General features: G+C 41.1%; 1 protein-coding gene across 2 annotated transcripts in view; it reads right to left on the bottom strand.

Annotated features, from left to right (window-relative positions):
- RGS6 (regulator of G protein signaling 6) overlaps positions 1 to 20,051 on the bottom strand; it is a 499,145-nt gene that overhangs the window by 161,528 nt on the left and 317,566 nt on the right. For both annotated transcript variants that reach the window (XM_074955587.1, XM_074955588.1), the window contains exon 3: positions 13,271 to 13,370. In XM_074955587.1, coding sequence (XP_074811688.1) covers positions 13,271 to 13,370 — 100 coding nt within the window. The remainder of the gene's footprint in view (positions 1 to 13,270; positions 13,371 to 20,051) is intronic.

The following is a 20,051-nucleotide window of genomic DNA, read 5'->3' as shown; positions in this document are numbered from 1 at the left end:
GGAGCTCCCACTAGCTGTACAAAGGGCTATAGACATGCGCAATGTTGAGTAAATAAGTTCACAACCAAATGCAGAGCATTAGTGGAATGGACACAGATCATTCACCAAAGAGCACAGGGAAAGCGTGAAAATACAAGGAAAAAATACACCAAAATACATGCAAAAACAAATGGCCAAATACAAAACAGAGGAGAAACAAAATGCAAAAAAAGACCCGTTAAGTAAGAGGAGAAAAACATGACAAATGGAAAATGCCCCATATATGGGAGTTAATAATTTTGGCAAGAGAAATTGTTATACCAAAGCTTGTAGACAAGGAAAATATTGAGGAAACTAATTGTGACTCAGGATGAGATTTGTATGTATGTGACATTAATGCAGTGGGAAACAGCAAGCATAAATAATTTGTAAGGCTCAAACTGGGCGTTGGAAACCTTTAAGTGGGTGCCCTTGTTGGATCACAGAGGGGGAATACTAGTACAGTTGCCCTGGAACTAACCCCGTGGAAAGGAACTCATTCAATAGACACACAAGCACAACAGGAAACATATCCAAAGCAAACACTGCACTGTGTTTGCTTGCAGCACAGCTGTTACAAGATTACCAAGGACTGGCATGTTTCCCATACATACTACACCTGGAAATACATAAACCAATGTGTCCAGCACAGCATCTGCCTTGCAGAGCAAGCTTTGCAATAAGAAAAAAAAAATGGGCACAATAAAGCCAAATTGGAAAAGGCATCATTGCTAAAGTGACAGAGCCCACAAGCGGGTAACCAGCGTTTTAACCACTGAGGAGCCAGTCAAGCTGTACATCTGCATAGACCTAACAATGCAAACAAAGCACTAAAAAGAGCTCACTACCAAGTGCTTACAATTGAAAAATTACCACCTGACTTGGCAAAAGCAAAAATATTCTAAATATTTGATGCCATGGATGGATATTAGCAGGTGCTACTGGATAATGAAAACAGCTACCTCCCCACATATTGGACACCAGTATGTAGATACGTGTGGTTGAGAAAGCTGTTTGGGATTAAACATGCAGTGGAAGAATATTAATGCCAGAAGACAGACATACTAACAGGACTCACAGGGATCAGCCTCACACCTGATGACATTCTGATGTATGGATGTGGAGACAGCATGGCAGAAGTTGTGGCAGATCATGACCACAACCTCATCTGTCTACTAGAAAGAGCCATGCAAGTAAATTTAAAATTAAACAAAAACAAGATGAAATTGCAATGGACTAAAATACCATGAGTGGGACTCTTATCTAACCTCTCAAGGGCTATGACCCTGACGCTGAAAAAGTAAAAGCAATAGAGCAGATGTCCACACCCAAATATATTAAATCAGTTCAGAGCCTATTAGGATCTGTGAACTATCTAACAGAATTTCTTCCAAGTCTCTCAGTTCTGTTTTGGCCCCAACTGCATGCCACACAAAGAGGGGGGTTTACTTCAGTTAAGCAAGCTATATGTGCAAGTCATTTCTGTCACTGAATATGCCTAACCCAAATAATTGCATATATTTTGAAAAATATATGTGCAAAACCAGATCCTGGGGCACTAGGCCTAGGTATGGAAAGTGACAGGGGGGAAATATACTGCCAGAGGACTTTGCAGCCAAGGAGCTCCAAATACACAAAGAATAACAGGCCCCATTAAAAATCCAGCCTTTGTCATTCTGCAGTGATTGTGGTTCAGTGGTATCTCCTATTCTAAGTATTTATTTTAGTGGTTACTGCAGAGCCTGCAATTGTGAATGTTCAGATTTTAATGTTGCTAACTTTAAGCCATGAAAGCCGGGTTATTTGAATTACAAATGGCTTGTGCTTCTATCCCCAGTTCCCAATGTTGAGGTTAATTCCTGTCGTATCCCTCTCATACAACTCCCGAAAGACAGGCAATTTGCTGTAGAGACGTAACAAATACCCCAAATCAGAATGTTTTGCTCATAGCCACAGTACTGATACTTAAAATTGTGGGTCACTGCCCAGTGAAGGCCAAGTATAACTGAACTTCACTCCCCCTTCTGCCGTGGTATCTCATGGCAGCCAAAGTCTGTGCTGAGTCCCATTCCCTTACCCATCCTCCCTCGATCCCATCCCCATTGCTCAAGTATCCCTCCTGCTGATACGGCTCCTTCCATCCGCTCTGTGCCTGCCTTCATAATGACTATTAGCATCTGAATTATGCTTTGGTATTGACCAGATACCGATAGTCTTTGTATCTGATTATTTAAAGAGAAGTGGAATCATCCAGTCCCCAACAGATGTAAAACCAAAACCATAGGACAGGGAATTCCACTAAAGTGCAACACGAGACTATAAGGATAAAATAATTGCATATCCAACTTTTTATTGTGTAAGAAAAATGTTACTTTTCTCTTCAAGTTCATGTGATATTTGGAATTATGATTTAAAAGTGAACATGCTTGGGATTTTTAGTTAGGCTTCTTTTTAAAGAAGAATTTTTAAAGCTCATTTGTTTAGTTTTTCAGTTTTAAGAATTATACATTGTGAAGCCAAGTTCATACTGTAGAAGGATTTGCTCCTAGAAATTTCCTGTTCAGTAAATGACTATAATACTGAGGTAGACACAAGCAATGTCATGCCAGATATCCTCTTCCTGCAGCAGAAGCAGGGATCACATAGGAATTAACTGAAAGAAGACCTAACTGTTTAGTGGTATTTCTCCGCAGAACAAAAAAATATATAGTTTTCCCCCTGCATATGGTAGTGAATCATACAACTAAAATATCCAAGCGCCTTAATTCACACTGCACTTAGAGTAAATCCAGAGAAAACCAATGAGCAATTTTGCAGGATTTATCAGTTAAAGAAATATATATACGTACTTTTTTTCAATAAAATTGGGATTCTGTCCATTTTTGTTTCTTTATATATAAAAAAGGTCAGAAAGGTTTTTTTCTGCTTTCCTTTTACATTTGAAATTCATGTCTGGTCTACACTGAAAGACCATGGCCAAGTCTATAGGGCTTCTAGGAATTGTGGTGTTACAAATAATAAATAACTGAGTCATTCCTAATCGAACTGGTTAAGCACAGACAGTTCAGTGTGTCGACACTGGCCATGTTGATTTGTGTACTGGAATCTGAGAGTCGAAGGGAACATTTTGATCATCCAGTCTGATCTCCTTTGTAACACAGGCCATAAAACTTCCACAAAGTAATTCCTAGAGCAGAACTTTTAGAAAGATCCAATCTTGATTTAAAATTTGTCAGTGATGAAGAATCCACCATGACCCCTGATAAATTGTTCCAATGGTTAATTACTCTCACTGTTAAAAATGTATGCCTTATTTCCAGTCTGAGTTTGTCTAGCTTCAACTTCCAGACATTGGATGGTGTTACACCACTCTCTGCTAGATTAAAAAGAGCCCATGATTAAATATTTGTGCCCCATGTAGGTACTTACGGATTATAATCAAGTCACCCCCTTAAGCCTCATGTTGTTAAACAGATTGAGCTTCTTGAGTCTATCATTAGATAGATCCTTTAATCCTTTAATCATTCTCCTAATCCTTTAATCATTCTCCTAGCTCTTCTCTGAACCCTCTCCAATTTATCAACATCCTTCGTGAATTGTCGGCACCAGAACTGTACATAGTATTCCAGCATCAGTTGCAACAGTGCCAAATAAAATTAAAATATCCTCCTGAGTAGGAGCAGAGATTCCCATATATGCATCCCAGGATCGCATTGGTCTTTTGACCACAGCATCACACTTGAAGCTCATGTTCAACTGAGTATCCACCAGGCCTCCCCAAATATATTTCTGAGTCACTGCTTTCCATGATGGAGTCCCCACCATTCTGTAAGTATGGCCTCCATTCTTTGTTCCTAGATGTATACATTTACATTTAACCATATTAAAATGCATATTGTTTTCTTGAACTCAGTTTACCAAGAGATCCAAATCTCTCTGTATTAGTGACCTCCACTCTTCATTAGCTATCACTCCACCAAGTTTTGGTACATCTGTAAGCTTTACCAGCGATGGGTTTACATTTTCTTCTAGGTCACTGATAAATAGCATAGGTACAAGAAACGGATTCCTGTGCGACCCCACTAGAAACATACCACTTGATGACAATTTTCCATTTATAATTACATTTTGAATACTGAAACTCGGTGTCTACACTAGTGCTGTGCTAAATCTTTTCACTTACAATGACCTCTTGGAAGGTATCCCACTGTTCCTGGCACAGTTCCCAAAAGCAGTGGATTCTGGGTGCTTTCAAAAAGCAGCTGCACTGGGGACTGTAGGAGGACCATTTTAACCTATTTCTTTTTAATTTTTTTTTTGTTGACCTGAAAATAAACATTAAAACTACACTAAGATAACAATCTGAGATTTGAACGGCACAGAAAGCTTCAGTTATGCCTTCCCCATTAACTGTAACTTGGCTACATTGTACATAGAGGAGATATCCTGCTATTAAACTTACCACTATGTGTAAAGGAATAAAATATGCTACATGTGAGACTAGTGGTACAGTTACTGGGGGAAACCATAACTTTGGATTTCCTGACTTTAGTACATAGATTTCATTAACATAGTTTTTTTTTACATTTCATTAGAAGAAACTATCATGATTTATAATTTAAGCCTCTTTAACTGAAGGTCAGGGCTTTCTCACTAAATACCTTGAAAATCTGTTTGATTAAGGCAGCTGGAGAACAGTAAATAAGAGCGAGTAAAACATACTTACTGAATAATGTGAATGATTTATTTTTTTAAGCGCTGGAATGCCACCAAATGAAAGCTGAAATACACTGTGATTGATTGATTCAGGATGGTGCCTTTCAAATTATGTTCAATAAAGATTTGTGGATTCAATTTGCTATCGATTGTCACTTGGTATTTAGCATAATTCATTCCACAGCAATTAATGGTATAAATGGTTATTTGTCTCAGGGTCGTATCTCCCCTCATGCCTTAGAGGGCATGGACATCTCCCATAGAATTGATGCGGCTCTGTTGCACAGATGATGGAGGGAAAGCCCACCAAAGTATTGGGGGTGGGATAGAAAAGGACAGAGAAGAAGTAATGAGTGAGAAGAAATGAGGCGGGGTTGGTAGATCCACCACTACCACAGATCCACTGCCCACTGTAAAGGAAAGGCAGAACAGTTGAAGTATTACAGCCTCAGGACAGTTGTTCAAATTCAGTGACCACATAGGATACATGATGGGCCTTACATTTAATCTGGGCTCTTGTGCTACAGCATTCCGATTCTGAAATAAACTTTCACAATCATGTTGTGCTTTTGAAGACATCAGGACAAAAGCAAGAGTCATTAATCATTCATTTTCATGACTTTCGACAGGTGCTGAAAATTGACAACTCTTTTTAATGCTCCATCTATTAACCACAATATTCCATCAGCTAAACGCAGTGTGTTTCATAAGACTGTAGTCAGCACCGAGAAAACACTTACCTAGTAATGTTTTGATACAACAAGTGAACTATCAATTCATCTAACCACTGTTTCTATAGTTAAATTATCATCAAGTCAGCCCCATTTCATACCAGTTCCTAAGCCTGTGCTGAAGGCTAAAAGTCTTGAAAGCATCCTTAAAAAAAAATCAAATAAAACAAAAGATGATTGTGGCTGCTTCTGCCAAGCACAGAATTCTTGCTGGCTGCTCTCATCGGCAGTCTGGCCTATTAACCTCTATTAGCCTTCTATTTTACAGCAGGCAACAATGTTTTTGTGATGTTCCAACTTGATAAGATGGCTAAGTCTTTTTTTCCCCCCTTTTGAAAATGTCTCTGGTGTCTGTAGAGAGAAGGCAAGTCATGGCAGAAAGTCTAAATTGACTAAGGGTATGTCTCCATTTAAGGTGGTAGGTGCAATTCCCAGCTTGCGTGGGTACCTGTTGGGTGGCTAACTCGAGCCACCACCCACGCTATCCTGGCTACACTGTTATTTTTAGAGATGGGTACATCTGTGTGACCTGGGAAACACACCTCCCAGCTCAGTTGTAGACACATCTTAAGAGTGAGGCAAATCCTGTCTGTTAGACAGATTCTTATGTGCCCACCAGAAGCTCAAGGTGACAGGTCTGTTGTCTAAGCCTCAGGCTCAACATACCTTGACTTTACGGTAATCACACATTCAGCTCCTGGAAGGGTATATTCAGCCCTTCATTCTTCCACAGCAGATAGATTAGAGTCTGGATCTTTTGGATAATACCTTATAGCTCTGGCTACTCTGTGGACATGAAAGATCACATGACACATTATGAAACTTTGCTACAAGGTTCTAGGCCAAATTTTACTCCTCCCTACCATTGTGCACTGTGCTATTTCCTTAACTACTGCTCTCCACTGCCAACATGGCTGTTTTTAAGTGCTGTCATGTGAAAACTATTGCTCATTAAAGTATCTAATTCCAACTGTTTTAAAAAGTGAACTTTAAATTATTTAGGGTCAATCCTTGAGGCCTGGATATGCATTCTTACGGATCATGCTAGCCCCATATGATTCGTAAGCAGGGATGAACAATCTTGAAGGGGGCAGATGGCTAAAAATCAGTTCTTTGGGAGAAGTGTATACAGCCACCTTCGAAGGAAGGCTGCCCCACCTCCCTCACAAGCCCAGAGTAGCTGTGGCATCAAGCAAGCCATGCAGTTTAGTCTGTTTCTCTGCCAGAGCACTGGGAAGGCCAGTATTAGGGGATGAATTGCACAGAAATAAATAAGCACAAATCAGGCTTAAATTAGAAAAGCACAATAAATTCACAATATGGCTGTGAATCTACTTTAACTATATGGAGTCTGATGCACAACTGGATTGTAGCAGAGGGCAATGGCACATAATACACAAACGCCACTTCATTACTCTATATATGGATAGAAATAGTGCAGAACCCTGTTAGATATTTAGTCATAATGCACAACACAACTACTATTCTTACATTTATTTTCTTGTTAGTTATTTACTGGAGAATTATATGCTGTGCTTATGTCTGTGTGCACGCATGCACACTCACACCCCCACTCAAAGATATGCAGAAAGTCCACATTTTAATAATTTAGTTTCAAAGACTGATCATTTTCATTTACATTTTTACAACCTTGTCTTAATCTATAATATCCCCAAACCCTCTAAAATCAGGCTCTCTGTATCTTTGCTTTGCAATGAATTGAATGAAGACTTAGCAATCGGCAGGGAATTAGTGTACTTGTAGCACTGAACTCATTCTCCCCCCTACTTTAATCAAAACTAGCAAGTTCAAAAGGGAAAAGGGGTAGAAGGAATTGCATATAATGCTGGCATAACTCTTCTGCTCCTTAACTGGGTTCATTTGTCTCCTGGCACCGGACCAAAAGAGTTGAGGAGAAGACTGAAGAAGAAAATTGCAAGCCATGCAGTACATGTATTGGAACTGACATGTCTAATACGATATGATTCATGGACACTTTGGACTACACTAAATAAAGAGGTATGACAGCCCGCCCACTGTGGGCAGAGTGGATTACATTTTCTAATGTGAAGAGGAGATGCATAATAAAGAATACCACTGAATTTTGGTGAAGAAACCCACTTCAGTGTTAGCTTGAAATAATTAAAAAACATAACTTGCCCAGCAATTGATTTCCAGTAAGAAGTAAATATATATGAATATGGGGCTCATGAGCTGGTTTTCATTGCGTGACTATTGGACACCATTGAATTTACTGTATAACATAGATATGGAAAATCACCAGAAACCATTTAAGATTAAAGTTGAAATGTATAAAAACACACTCACCTGAAAGCTATTTTGGGAAGTTGGTTTGAATTTTGGGTGATTCTTATTTTATCCAAATGGGTTCATTCATCATTACCAAAATAACTGCATATGCAAATTGATCCTTACTTTGTTTAGAGGTGGGACCATCACCAAAGCCAAAATGCAGCATCCAAGCACTACCTACACTTTACACTACCTGCAGTACTGAAAATACAGCCAACATGCTAGATTTCAAGTCCTACATGAGGGCATTTTTTTCAGCAGGCAAAACTGTAGAAACAAAGATGGACCCAAACTAGAAGTTCAGATTCACAGTTTGACAAGCAGGTGGATTACTGGAACTGAGATATTGGCTTCATCTATTACAAAGATAGGGACCAGCTGTAAGTTTGGGGATGTTTCATGCTAGATCTCAAAGTTCAGGGATGCTGGACAAGGCTCAGCTAAAATCATGTGGCCAGACTAAGTAGGCAGATGTGCAGCGGGGCCAGGGGAAGAAGAATCCTTTTTGGAACCAGTCTGTGGAGGCTCTTTCAGGCTAATAACTAGAGCAACCCTTCACAGAATCATAGAAATGTAGGGCTGGAAGAGATCTCTAAATCCTCTGGTCCAGCCCCCTGCACTGAGGCAGGATCAAGCAAACCTAGACCACCCCAGACAGGTGTTTGTCTAACCTGTTCTTAGAAACCTCATGCCCAGTCCCCATGCCCTGCTCTCTATGTACTGCTGAGGAATGGATTGCTGTATCATGCCTCCCCATGCTGACTTTCCCACTTGCACACTTTCACAGCAAAGGAGACCTTCATGACTGCAGAAGAGGAGCCAATTTTCCCCCTTAACTGAAGTGCTCGACTTCTGCATCCACATGAGAAAGGAATCTGAAGAAGGCACATTCCTGAGGAAAGAGACTATAACCTTATCCTCACAGTGGTCTCAAGAGTTCATCTCCACAATGGCCTGGCCATAAAAAATGGTTTTGACAGAAATTGAGAATCCTCCTGCACAGTCTGTGCAGGTGGTAAAATGGTTCTACTTGACCATTTGAACACAGAGCTCCATTGATCGGGAGCACTATTAATAAATTCTCTCTTTCCCAGCAACATGGACTTTATATCCTCCAGCTGAATGCCACTTTATCAAAGAGGAGGCATGCTGATTTGTTTTGGGACCATTGCACACACACTTCTCAAAAGATAGAGGCTTGCTTGTTAAGGAGAAATATACAGCAGTTTAAGCTTAGTTTAGATCACTAGTCTCAAGTGAATGTTTGTTCACACCAAGAAAACTACAGACCAGCTTCCACAAAATTGGCAGTTTCTGTTCAGAGATGCCCTGGACTGAAATAAAAGAGATACTACAAATCTAGAATGAAGTGCATTGGCAGAGCTGTGTAGAGGTAGATTGTATTGCACCTGCCTGCTCTATGCCTGGTTCTCAGTCTCCCCATAATATTAGAATGCCAGGGGAAAGCTGCAGGTTAGGGGTGAAACCCTTTGGCAACGATGTCCGAGATGTAAGGGGTCACGGCTGAAATATCTGGGGCAAGTAGAGATCAAGTTTGAGGGGAATTTGCAAAACCAGGCCTGAAACAGCAGGGATATGACAGTTGAGAAGCAAATTGGCAACCTTTTGAGAGCAGCAGACAGGAAAAGCAGGAATGTAGCAGTTCACAGGTTAGGAATAAGGAGGAATTAAAGTGCTAGGTGGATCAGGACTGGAATAAAGGTGTGTATATCGGAAATCAGGTGTACTGGTGGAGCTGGGTGAAGAAGATTGCTGTACTAGAACAGAAGGATATTAGTGGATTACAGCAGTGTTTCTCAACCAGGGGTACTTGTACCCCTGGAGGCATGTAGAGGTCTTCCAGGGGGCACATCAACTCATCTAGATATTTGCCTAGTTTTACAACAGGCTACGTAAAAAGCACTAGCGAAGTCAGCACAAACTAAAATTTCCTACAATGACTTGTTTGTACTAATCTATTTACCATACACTGAAATGTAAGTATAATATTTATTTTCCAATTGATTTATTTTATAATTATATGGTAAAAATGAGAACATACACAATTTTTAGTAACAGTGTGCTGTGACCCTTTTGTATTTTTATGTCTGATTTTGTAAGCAAGTAGTTTTTAAGTGTGGTGAAACTCGGGGGGTATGACAAATCAGACTCTTGCAAGGTGTACAGTACTCTGGAAAGGTTGAGAACCACTGGGTTACAGGTTCAGATTAAGGTGAATCAGAAGGGGATTGAATAGCTAAAAGGTATTGGACTACAGGTCACCCTTGAGGTACATTAGCAGAGGTATGAACAAGCTCAGGACCAACATGGAGAAGATTTGGAATCAGGTTTGGCAGAGCTGTAGGTGAAAGGGGATGTCCATATCAGAATAGCATGGGTGCTGCAGATCAGTACAGCATCACTTTGGCAATGGTGTACACAGAGCCCTTGTGTGAAAAATAGCAGTGTTTGAAAGCCATGGGGTCCTTGTACGGAAATACCAGGTTAACAATGAGATGCATGGCAGAGGTGTAGAAGTCAGGTGCAATGGAACGGCGGTTAATATGCTGAGGAGGTGTACTGATGCTACTTTTTGATAAATGGAATACCATGGAGTGGTGAGCTGCAAGTTTATGTGCGCTCCAGTAACCGAACACTATTGGAGGCACCATTTGCTTTACCTGAGAGGGGAATGTGTGGTTTCTTCCACTGCAGTGAGTGCTGTTCTAGACACAGACTACAACAGGCATTTAGGGAGATGGGAGATTCACATCCTTCTGTACACAACACACATGATCGCCACTGGCCAAAGATGGGTGTTGAAGTGAAAAAAATGGCATTATTCTACTCAAACCTCACCTCCCAGAGTCACAGTCCCATAATTTCTCATATGGCTCTCCATTCTAACCCTCCTCTGACAGCTCCCTGTTCCACCTTCCCTCCTGATCTTTCTCTGATTTCCACTCTTCACAGTTTACACACAAAGCTGGGAAGAAGGGGGAAGAAAAACGCCAGTATTATATACTGTGTTGCTGCAATCAAGAAGGAGCCTCATCAGTATTACACCATGGCTATTGTCAGACTGACAGTAAGTCATGCTTTGGCATTTTTGTTACATCTTCCATGTGGAATTGGATTGGTTCTGAAAATATAGAACATCACTGGATTTCAGAAATTAAACTCTTTCCAGATAAGTCTATTCTTAGCGCCAAAGGCTTTGAAAGTATGTCTTTTTATGCTAAGAACATTAAGCAAATCAAGGGTTAGGAAATGTGCTTAATTTGGCATTGTATTATGACAAAACAATCTTTCTTTTGTTTTTATCATAGATATAAATCTAAACAGCATCAATCTGCAAGGGGGGAGGGGAGGGGAGGAGAAGATAAATGCAGGAGACTTCAGATTCCTTATTTAACCTGTTTTTCCCTGCTGTCCAACCTCCAAAGCTCCAGGTCACAGCCACAATTGGCTGAGAAGAACTGGCTGAGGTTTCAAGTCAGCTGAAGGGACACAACACATTTCCCACATTCTCCTCTGAAAAGGTTTCCACAAATTTTGGATTTGTTCTGTTCTGTTATTTTATCTGACTCCGTTCGCTCCATCCCTCTTTACTAAAAATGTTTGGAACTGTAGTTCTCCTCTGTGAAGAGATCCAATTTCAAGGTGACACTATTGCAGCTGCTATTCTGGAACAGCAGAATGCAAAAGGGCACTTTTCACTCTACCAGGGAGCTGTCTCCCATGGTGGTGCTTAAAGATAAATATAATCAGCTTAGAGATGCTGTTATGTCTCCTGTTTTCTTCCTTCTCCTAATGGCTTGATGACTAGATCAATTGCTTAATCTGGTCAATGAATATTAACAAGAATATGGGCAACCTCTCTTAGCTGAATAAGGATTGAGCTGTCCTGTTTGTGTACTCTGCACTAGAGCTTATAGGATGAATTTTCAAACTAGATAAAACGGTTATTGTCCTTAGGCACTTTCAAAAACAGTTGGTCAACACATGCTCCAGTCATAAGCCTCAATTTAGTGTCTTTTCACATCTCATTGTAGATTCATGTTTCTCTTCCATACCTAATCCTAGCTTAATCCTGCAAACTGCTTAGTACATTGAGTCACACCCTGGAAATCAACTGGACTACTCACAGAAGTAGAGCCTATTGCTTGATAAGAGGTATTTGCAGGATTGAGCTCTAAATCAGTAGCAACACCATACCACTTTCCATATTCTTGCCTTGACTCCTACATTGCTGGAGGTCTGTATTTCATTCCTGTGCTGAACTTGGACAAGGGCCATTTTTTCCTGATACAGAGATGTCAAATCATGCTTCTTCTCATCCCTCTGACTGAATCAGCCTAACCTGCAAGTCTCTGGTCAATCCAACCTTCCTCAAAGTAGATTTTGCTGCCTATTTACTAGAGGATATTGGCTTTTTGCATTTTTACTAATCATTGTAAGGAGTTGATTGTCAGTGAAATGTGCCACAGAGAGCAAAGTGTCTTTATCCACAGAACAGGTAAAGCAGCAGTGAAAGCTTCCTTAAACTGTCCCAACGATGTGCTTCAAGCCTGGCCTGGAAAAAGATACTCCAGGGCTGAGAGGGCATTTCAGGATTAATGCTTTATTCAAATCCTTATCTTCTCTGCTGGGATTGCAAACAAAGTAGAAAATTAGAACTAGTAGTCGTGAGATTTTGTGAGGTGCGCAGCTGTCCACTGGGAACTGCATTGAGACCCCTGACTCATTTTACATCTGTCACTGAGGGTATCTATCACACGGACCTGACTTTTGGTCTCAATAGCCATGGACAAGTTCCAAGCTGGAGATCTGGGAAGGAATGGCTCTATATTTCGATGCCACGCTCCTGAGACACCCCTGGTTCCACAGGTTGAGACACAACTTCATTGTGCTAGAATGGTCCCTGTAATAGAGAGTTCATATTCCCACGGGGCTCCTGTGCTCTCAGAAGAAGTCTAAAGGAACTGTAATGAAGTATCTGGGGAAGACAAGAAACAGATTCCTCACATCATCTTCCCAGCTGCTCTCTCCAGTGCTCTTCCAAGCTTCTTGACTTTAGCTGACCTTTTTGTCTATCTGCTGATCATGTGCTGTATTTGCCAACTTTATTTCTAATGTCTCAAACAGGAGCCTGTATCCCCCTGTTCCTGTATGATGTCACTATATAGGATATTGCATGGCAATGTTGTGATGCAGACTAGAGCTATACAAACACTTAACAGGTTTTCAGAGATCATCCTAAGGAAATCCAATCACTTGGTTAAAAATTGTTACTCTTTACAGAAGAGAACCAATTTGGCATAATCTTTTATGCCTTGACTGAAGGGCACATCCAGAAAATAGGCGCAGATCAGTCAGCTTTTCCCTTCATTTCCTCTTCCTCCAGCACCTCGCCTCTTCTTCGTGAGTTAACAGGGCCATATTCCTTTTAGTACTAATTCATAATCTTTCATTCAAACCATGGTTCTTACCTGTGACAACGCTGGGAATTTTAGACAGAAAGCTCTTGACTGTTCGGATGGGAACTCCACCTGCTTTGTCATCCTGCATTCTTGTAATTATATCTTCAATCTGGCAAGGGGGAAGGAAAGGATTACATTGGGTTTGCAAGAATAGTGACTATAGATACTCATAATGCTGATAAAGTATTGGCACCAGCAAAAACGAGGTGCCATGGAATCTTTTCATGTCATTTGCTAGGATTTGCTAAGCTATTCCAACTCCCTTGTCACTGGTGAGAAGGGGGAAAGGGATTGAAAATGTATTGATATGATTGGTTAATGCACGGTTTACATGAACAATCCTAGAAGTGGAAGACTAAGTTCCAGACATGTCAACGACTTCAATTTTTTCCTGTTGGGCCATACTTTGATTCCTTACTCAGTCAAAACTCCCACTGAAGACAGCTGGCCCAGAATAACTAATGCACTTCAAAGGTAAAAGTAAAAGAATTGGAAAAAAATGAAGCAAGTGGAAAAATTAAGCAAAATTTCAGATAGTTTCAGTTGCTCCTGGCATTGGTTGCCACATATTTGGGAATAGCTGCATCACACACTCATGGCTCCAGCACATAAATAATATAATCAATCCACACGTGACAATATTTATTTGTTGTTGACTGATAATGTGATAGGCCCTACACAAGGGGAAGAAAGTTCCTGTCCTGAAGAGCTAGCTCATGACATCCAACATCATTTCCCTCCCCCCTTATTCCACATGCCTCCCCAAAACAGTGGAACAAATCAAAGTTGAAGTTGCTTCCTTAAAAAGTGCAGTGATGTGAGTTACCTTGGGAGTTGGACAAATGGTGCTGTGCGCATTGCTGTACTATTCTTACTAGTTGGCATCTGACTAGAATGAGTTGAAATTTGTGTGTGCGCGTCTGTGTAAAAATTAGTGTTGATGAAAGGAGATACCAGAAAGAGAAGCTAGTATGTCTTTCTTATTGCCCTAACAGGTACACCATTGGTGGCAGCAGCAGCTCAAACTTTCTAATACTCCCTTCTCAACTACAGCTGTGTGAAATAATGGATTTTTTGGTTTGCTGGCAATTATGAAAAAAATAAAATTCATTTTGGTTCAGGTCAAAACCAAATTAAAATTTTTGTCAAATCAAGAAGTTGAAAAAGGCTTGTTTTGGGTCAAATGAAACATTTAATTTCAACAAAACCTAGACATTTTGTTTCATTTTCAACCTTTTAAAAGATTTTTGGGAAATTTGAAACATAAAATCCTTTCTGAAACTGAAAAATCGAAACATTTCATTTTGAAAAAATGTCAAAATAAAATGTAGATTTTTTTTTCTGAATTTTTGATCAAAAAGCAGTTTAAAGAAACAGACAAATTGGTAAAACATTTTGGCATTTTTTGTTTCAAAAGTTTTGGCTGATGCATTTTGCCCATCTCTAGTCTCAATCCTTACTCAATCCACACCTCTGGGAGTGGGAAAGGAATTCAGTTTCCATTCCCATCTTATTGCTAGCCTCTCTGCTGAAACTGCCTTCACAGCTGAGAATTTATGCCAATTCGGGGTGGGGGTGAGGTTTCGTGATGTGGAACACTTACAGTCACTGCTGATCTGGGCTCTTTTTGAACCAGCAATCTAGAGGGAGAATACTCTGCTTAATAATCACCTGAGCCATGCCACACACTCTCTCTCTCTCATTATCTACATGTCCAGTCTGCTAAATTTAGAGCATATTTTCCATATAGACAGCACGAAAGGAGAAAGGGTCAAGAGAAGATTAATCACAGAGCAGTCAAACATTTCAGTAAAGGAATATGGTAGAACCAGGCCACTTTATTTCTCTATTCAGAATCACTGGTTTTGCCCCCACTTTAATACTAATAGTGGAAGAAAAGATGAGAATTGAAAATTCTGGTAGTTCTGCAGCATGCCTTCTAATTTAGCCACACACACACACACATATGTTAAATTTAATTACATTATGGTCATTATTACTGAGCAGTTCAACTATATTAACCTCTTGGACCAGATCCTGTGCGCCATTTAGGACTAAATCTAGAATTGTCTCTCCCTTTATGGGTTCCAGGACTAGCTGCACCAAGAAGCAGTCATTTATGGTGTCTAGAAATTTTATCTCTGCATCCCAGCCTGAAGTGACATATAGGCAGTCAACATGGAGATATTTGAAATACCCCATTATTATTCAGTTTTCTATTTTTGTAGCTTCTCTAATCTCCCTGAACATTTCACAATCACCATCATCCTGGTCAGGTGGTTGGTAGTATATTCCTACTGCTTTACTCTTATTATTCAAGCATGGAACTCCTATCCATAAAGATTCTATGGTACAGTTTGAGTCATTTAAGATTTTTAATACATTTAACTCTATGTTTTCTTTCACATAGTGCCACTCCCCCACCAGCATGATCTACTCTGTCCTTCCTATTTATTTTGTATGCTGGTATTACTGTGTGTGATGGTGTATAATTGGAACATGACCATTTGTATCATTAATACTGCCATGGTTAGACAATTGAAACACATCTTGTACAAAGTATATTGTGTAAGGTGTCAATGGAAGTTATGGTTTGCCAAGTATGATTATCCTGTTTATATGCATGTATCATTTTTGTATCTGAAGTGATGAACATATATATATATATTTCAAGTGCATTTGCTCCTGGGATAACACCCACCAGGTAATTTATATCCAATCTGGCCAGCACATTGTGAATGAACTGTTCAAGTTGATGGCCCATTAAAGAACACTCCACTCTCACAATGGGCCATAGAAGAAGCTCTTCCTCACCTGGTGAGCCTTCCTGTGAATGCTTTAGCCAGAATGTGGGTAATGGCTGCTCCTATGAGTCATCAAGCCCTGTAAGGGCATGTGACTTGCTCACATGACCCTGCATTCCATCTTGTGCCTGTAATTTTCCACAAACTAAGTCTGAGAGCAGAGGTGAAAGTAAGCTGGCCACCGGAGCCCCGGGGTAGCGGCGGCAGGGCTCTGGTGGTGATTTAAAGGGCCCGGGGCTCCGGCCGCTGCGGGGAGCCCCGGGCCCTTTAAAGCGCCACCCGAGCCCTGCTGCCGGAGCCCTGGGGTAGCGGCGGCAGGGCTCCGGCAGTGATTTAAAGGGCCTGGAGCTCCACTGTGGTAGGGGCGGCTGGAGCCTCGGGCCCTTTAAATCGCCCCTGAGCCCTGGGGCTCACAGCCACCTCTGCAGCTGGTAGCTCCGGGGGTGATTTAAAAGCCCCCAGGGCTTCCAGTCACAGCCGGAGCCCTAGGGTCTTTAAATCTTGATTTAAAGGGCCCGCCTCTTTGGGTTGAGGCTACGCTCCCTGCTCAGGACTCTGGAGTACTGGTAAATCCTTTAAGTTACTTTCACCCCTGGCTGAGAGCTGTGTTTGGGACAGTGAAATTCCCTCCACATGGGAGAAGGTATATAAGACCCTGGAAGCATCTCCATTTTGCCTCTTTCCTGCTCTGATCTCTGGGCTATGGACTTACACTAAAAGAAGCATATTGACTATGGACTGAGGACTTTCCAATCTTTTGGAAGTTACCAGAGATGTTACAAGCCAGCCGTCTGTAACATCATTGCTACAAACCTCATCCAAGAGCTTTGCAATGATTGCATGTATATGACTTCCTTAACCCTTTTAAATCTCTCCTCTTTCTTTTCTCTTATAAATAAACCTTTAGATATTAGATATTAAAGGATTGGCAACAGCATGATTATTGGGTAAGATCTGAGTTATATATTGACCTGGCTACGTGGCTGATCTCTTGGCATTAGCATTTATATACAAACACTTACAAAATTTGTCAATATTTACTTGTCTGCCTTCATGTGATGTAACTGAATGGGACTCTCTTTCATTTGACTGTTTATCTTCAGCTCCTACTTGTACTTTATAAACTTCTATCTTCTCCTCTTTATTAGGATATAGAGAATGCCTGTTAAGAGATCCTCCCCTATGGGATGTCTCTGTCCAAACTGTGTGCTCCTCCCTAACTGTCAGCTATTCCCCACCTCTTAAGTTTAAAAACTTCTCTACTACCTTTTTAATTTTACATGCCAGAAATCTGGTTCATTTTGGTTTAGGTGGAACCCATCCTTCCTGTATAGGGTCGTCCTTTCCAAAAAGGTTCCCCAGTTCCTAATTAACTTAAAACCCTTCTCCCGACACCATTGTCTCATCCACACATTGAGACCCTGTAGTTCTGCCTAACTGGCCTGCACATGGAACTGGAAGCATTTCAGAGATGGTTACCATGGAGGTCCTGGACTTTCATCTCTTACCTAGAAGCCTAAATTTGGCCTCCAGGACCTCACTCTGATCTTTCCAAATGTCACTTGTACCTACATGTATTACGACCCCTAGCACTGCACACAAGTCTGTTTAGATGTCTTGAGAGAGCCACATCCTTCACACCCAGTAGGCAATTCACCATGCAGGTTCTCCCAGTCATCTCTACTTCTAGAAATTTAATCCCCCATTTCTATTACCTGTCTCTTCCTGATAACTGGGATCCTCTCCCATGGGGGGTATCCTCAATGTGAGAGGATACCATGACGTCTGGAAAGAGGGTCCTAACTATGAGATCATTTCCTTCTGCTCCAGTTTGATGGTCTTCTTCCCTGAGACTTTTATCCTCCTCAAAAGCACAGAAGCTGTCAGACTGGTGGTGGGAATGCTCTCCTGTGTCCCGGAAAGTCTCATCTATGTATCTCTCTGTCTCCCTTATCTCCTCCAGTTCAGCCACTCTGGTCTCCAAAGCCAGTACTCAGTCTTTGAGGGCCATGAGCTGCTTTGCACCAAATGCACACATATGCCATCTGCCCACAATCATAATCATACATGTGATATTCAGTTCAATAAATTGGATAGCCCCTACTCTGCACAAATACATATAATTATTTCCAAAAGCCAAAATAACAGTAGGGTCTGATTGCTGGGGCAGTGGAAAACTCAAGTCCCTTCCTATTCACTCTAAATATGAGGGGATTCTTGCCCTTTTGAGGACATTTAATCTCTGTTTCCACCTGGAGACAATGGTGCCAGTTCTAGTGGGATTGACAAACTAAACACTAGTGCTGTGCAGATATCAAATATCTTCAGGACAGCCTTTTCTCTGATCAGAGGTCTGAGGCCTACAAGATGCCCCCTGTCCATGACACATCCAAGGCTCCTCTTCTACCAATTATGGACATTTAAAATATTCATGGTCCCCCCTTGTTACACTAGGAGTTGGAGTTCTGCAATTCTTCCATGCCCTTCGGAACGCAGGTCTGATGCCTAGGGGATACTGGATGCCCCTTTTTCACAGTGCTTACATTTTCCCTATGCTTTCCTTAGGATGGATGGGCAGGAATGTAACCCTTGCAAAGAACCTCTCTCCACCACAATGACAGACTGAAGCATTATAGCCATGAACCTGGATGATTTCCTCTTAACTTTAGAAGCATTTTAAAAAAAATCTCAAGTCAACTTTGATTTGCAGGCTCCACTTTTACATTTTAAAAATTAATTTAATTCCAAGGTTTCCTGGGGTTGTAAGGCAGTCTTGCCTACTGCAGATGCTGAATTTGATCACCATGTTTGTAACCTCAGGCTATCACATGAATGAACTACTCACCCCTTGTTTATATATTAATTTTAAACTGACACATGCACTGGTGAATGGATCAGCAGCAGAAACCAAGACACAGAGAAAAATGCTATTGAAGTTTCAACAGACTCAGTTGACAGCTGGTTATCCATATTTCACAGACTAATGTTGCCTCCCTCCCGCAATCAGACCACTGAGGAACAGAACAGTTTTACTTACACCCTAACTCTGTGCACCACTGAGACCTCTTAGTTGGCCATAATAGTTTTCCCCATTTAAGAACTGTTGGAAGAGTCTCCCAGGCTGTAAGAATACACATTTCAACAAGGACTCTCAAAGAAATAAGAGCATCAAGACATCAATGAATGGCCTGGCAGCCATAACAGAGCCCTACAAGGCACTTTCAAAACTAGTCAGTGAACAAGAACATATGCAATTACAGTGTCCCATCTACACTGAGGACATGGAACTGCTAGTGAGCAGACACTGGGTGAATTATGTCACACCAGCTTCTGTCCCCACATGGAAACCAGAAGTGCAGAGGCACTTGAAGATATCAAAATTTGCTGATTCTTTCTGCGTCTGTCTAAAAGACAGCTTTTGCTATTGATTCACACTGCTAAAACTCTTGTTCAGGCTCTCATCATTTCAATTACTGCAACATCTTCTCCAGCCTTGACAAATGCAATCTTGCCCCACTCGTATCGGTTCAGAGTGTGGCTGAAAAGATTATTTTCCTAGCCTGTCACTGGGACCATGTCACCCCCCCTCTCTGAATCCCTCCACAGGTTCCCCCCACCAATTTCATCAAACATAAGATGCTTGTATTCACTTTCAAGGCCCTTCAGAATCAAACCCCACCCTACCTATCACTTCTCATTCACTATCAAGTTGTCAGTGCTTGCTTCAGATAAGCTCATGATGCCAACCACCATTGCTCACTATTTAAATTTTCAAACAAAGAGCTCGGTGCTTTCTCCCATGCTGTCCCACAGACTTGGGAGGTAAATGTCCACAAAGTTACCACCTTCCAATCCCTCCTCATTATCCCCTTTCAAAACTCTTCATCATGATGCCTACATAAAACTGGACAATGGTTAGGCTGCTGCTGTGCTGAGACCACCTTCCATCACGCTGACCAATATTGTTTCATTGTTTGTACTCCTCC

The sequence above is a fragment of the Natator depressus genome, chromosome 6, assembly GCF_965152275.1.
Source record: "Natator depressus isolate rNatDep1 chromosome 6, rNatDep2.hap1, whole genome shotgun sequence".
Lineage (NCBI taxonomy): Eukaryota > Metazoa > Chordata > Testudines > Cheloniidae > Natator > Natator depressus.
Note: the sequence above shows the minus strand (reverse complement) of the source record. Positions and strands in the feature narration are given on the sequence as shown.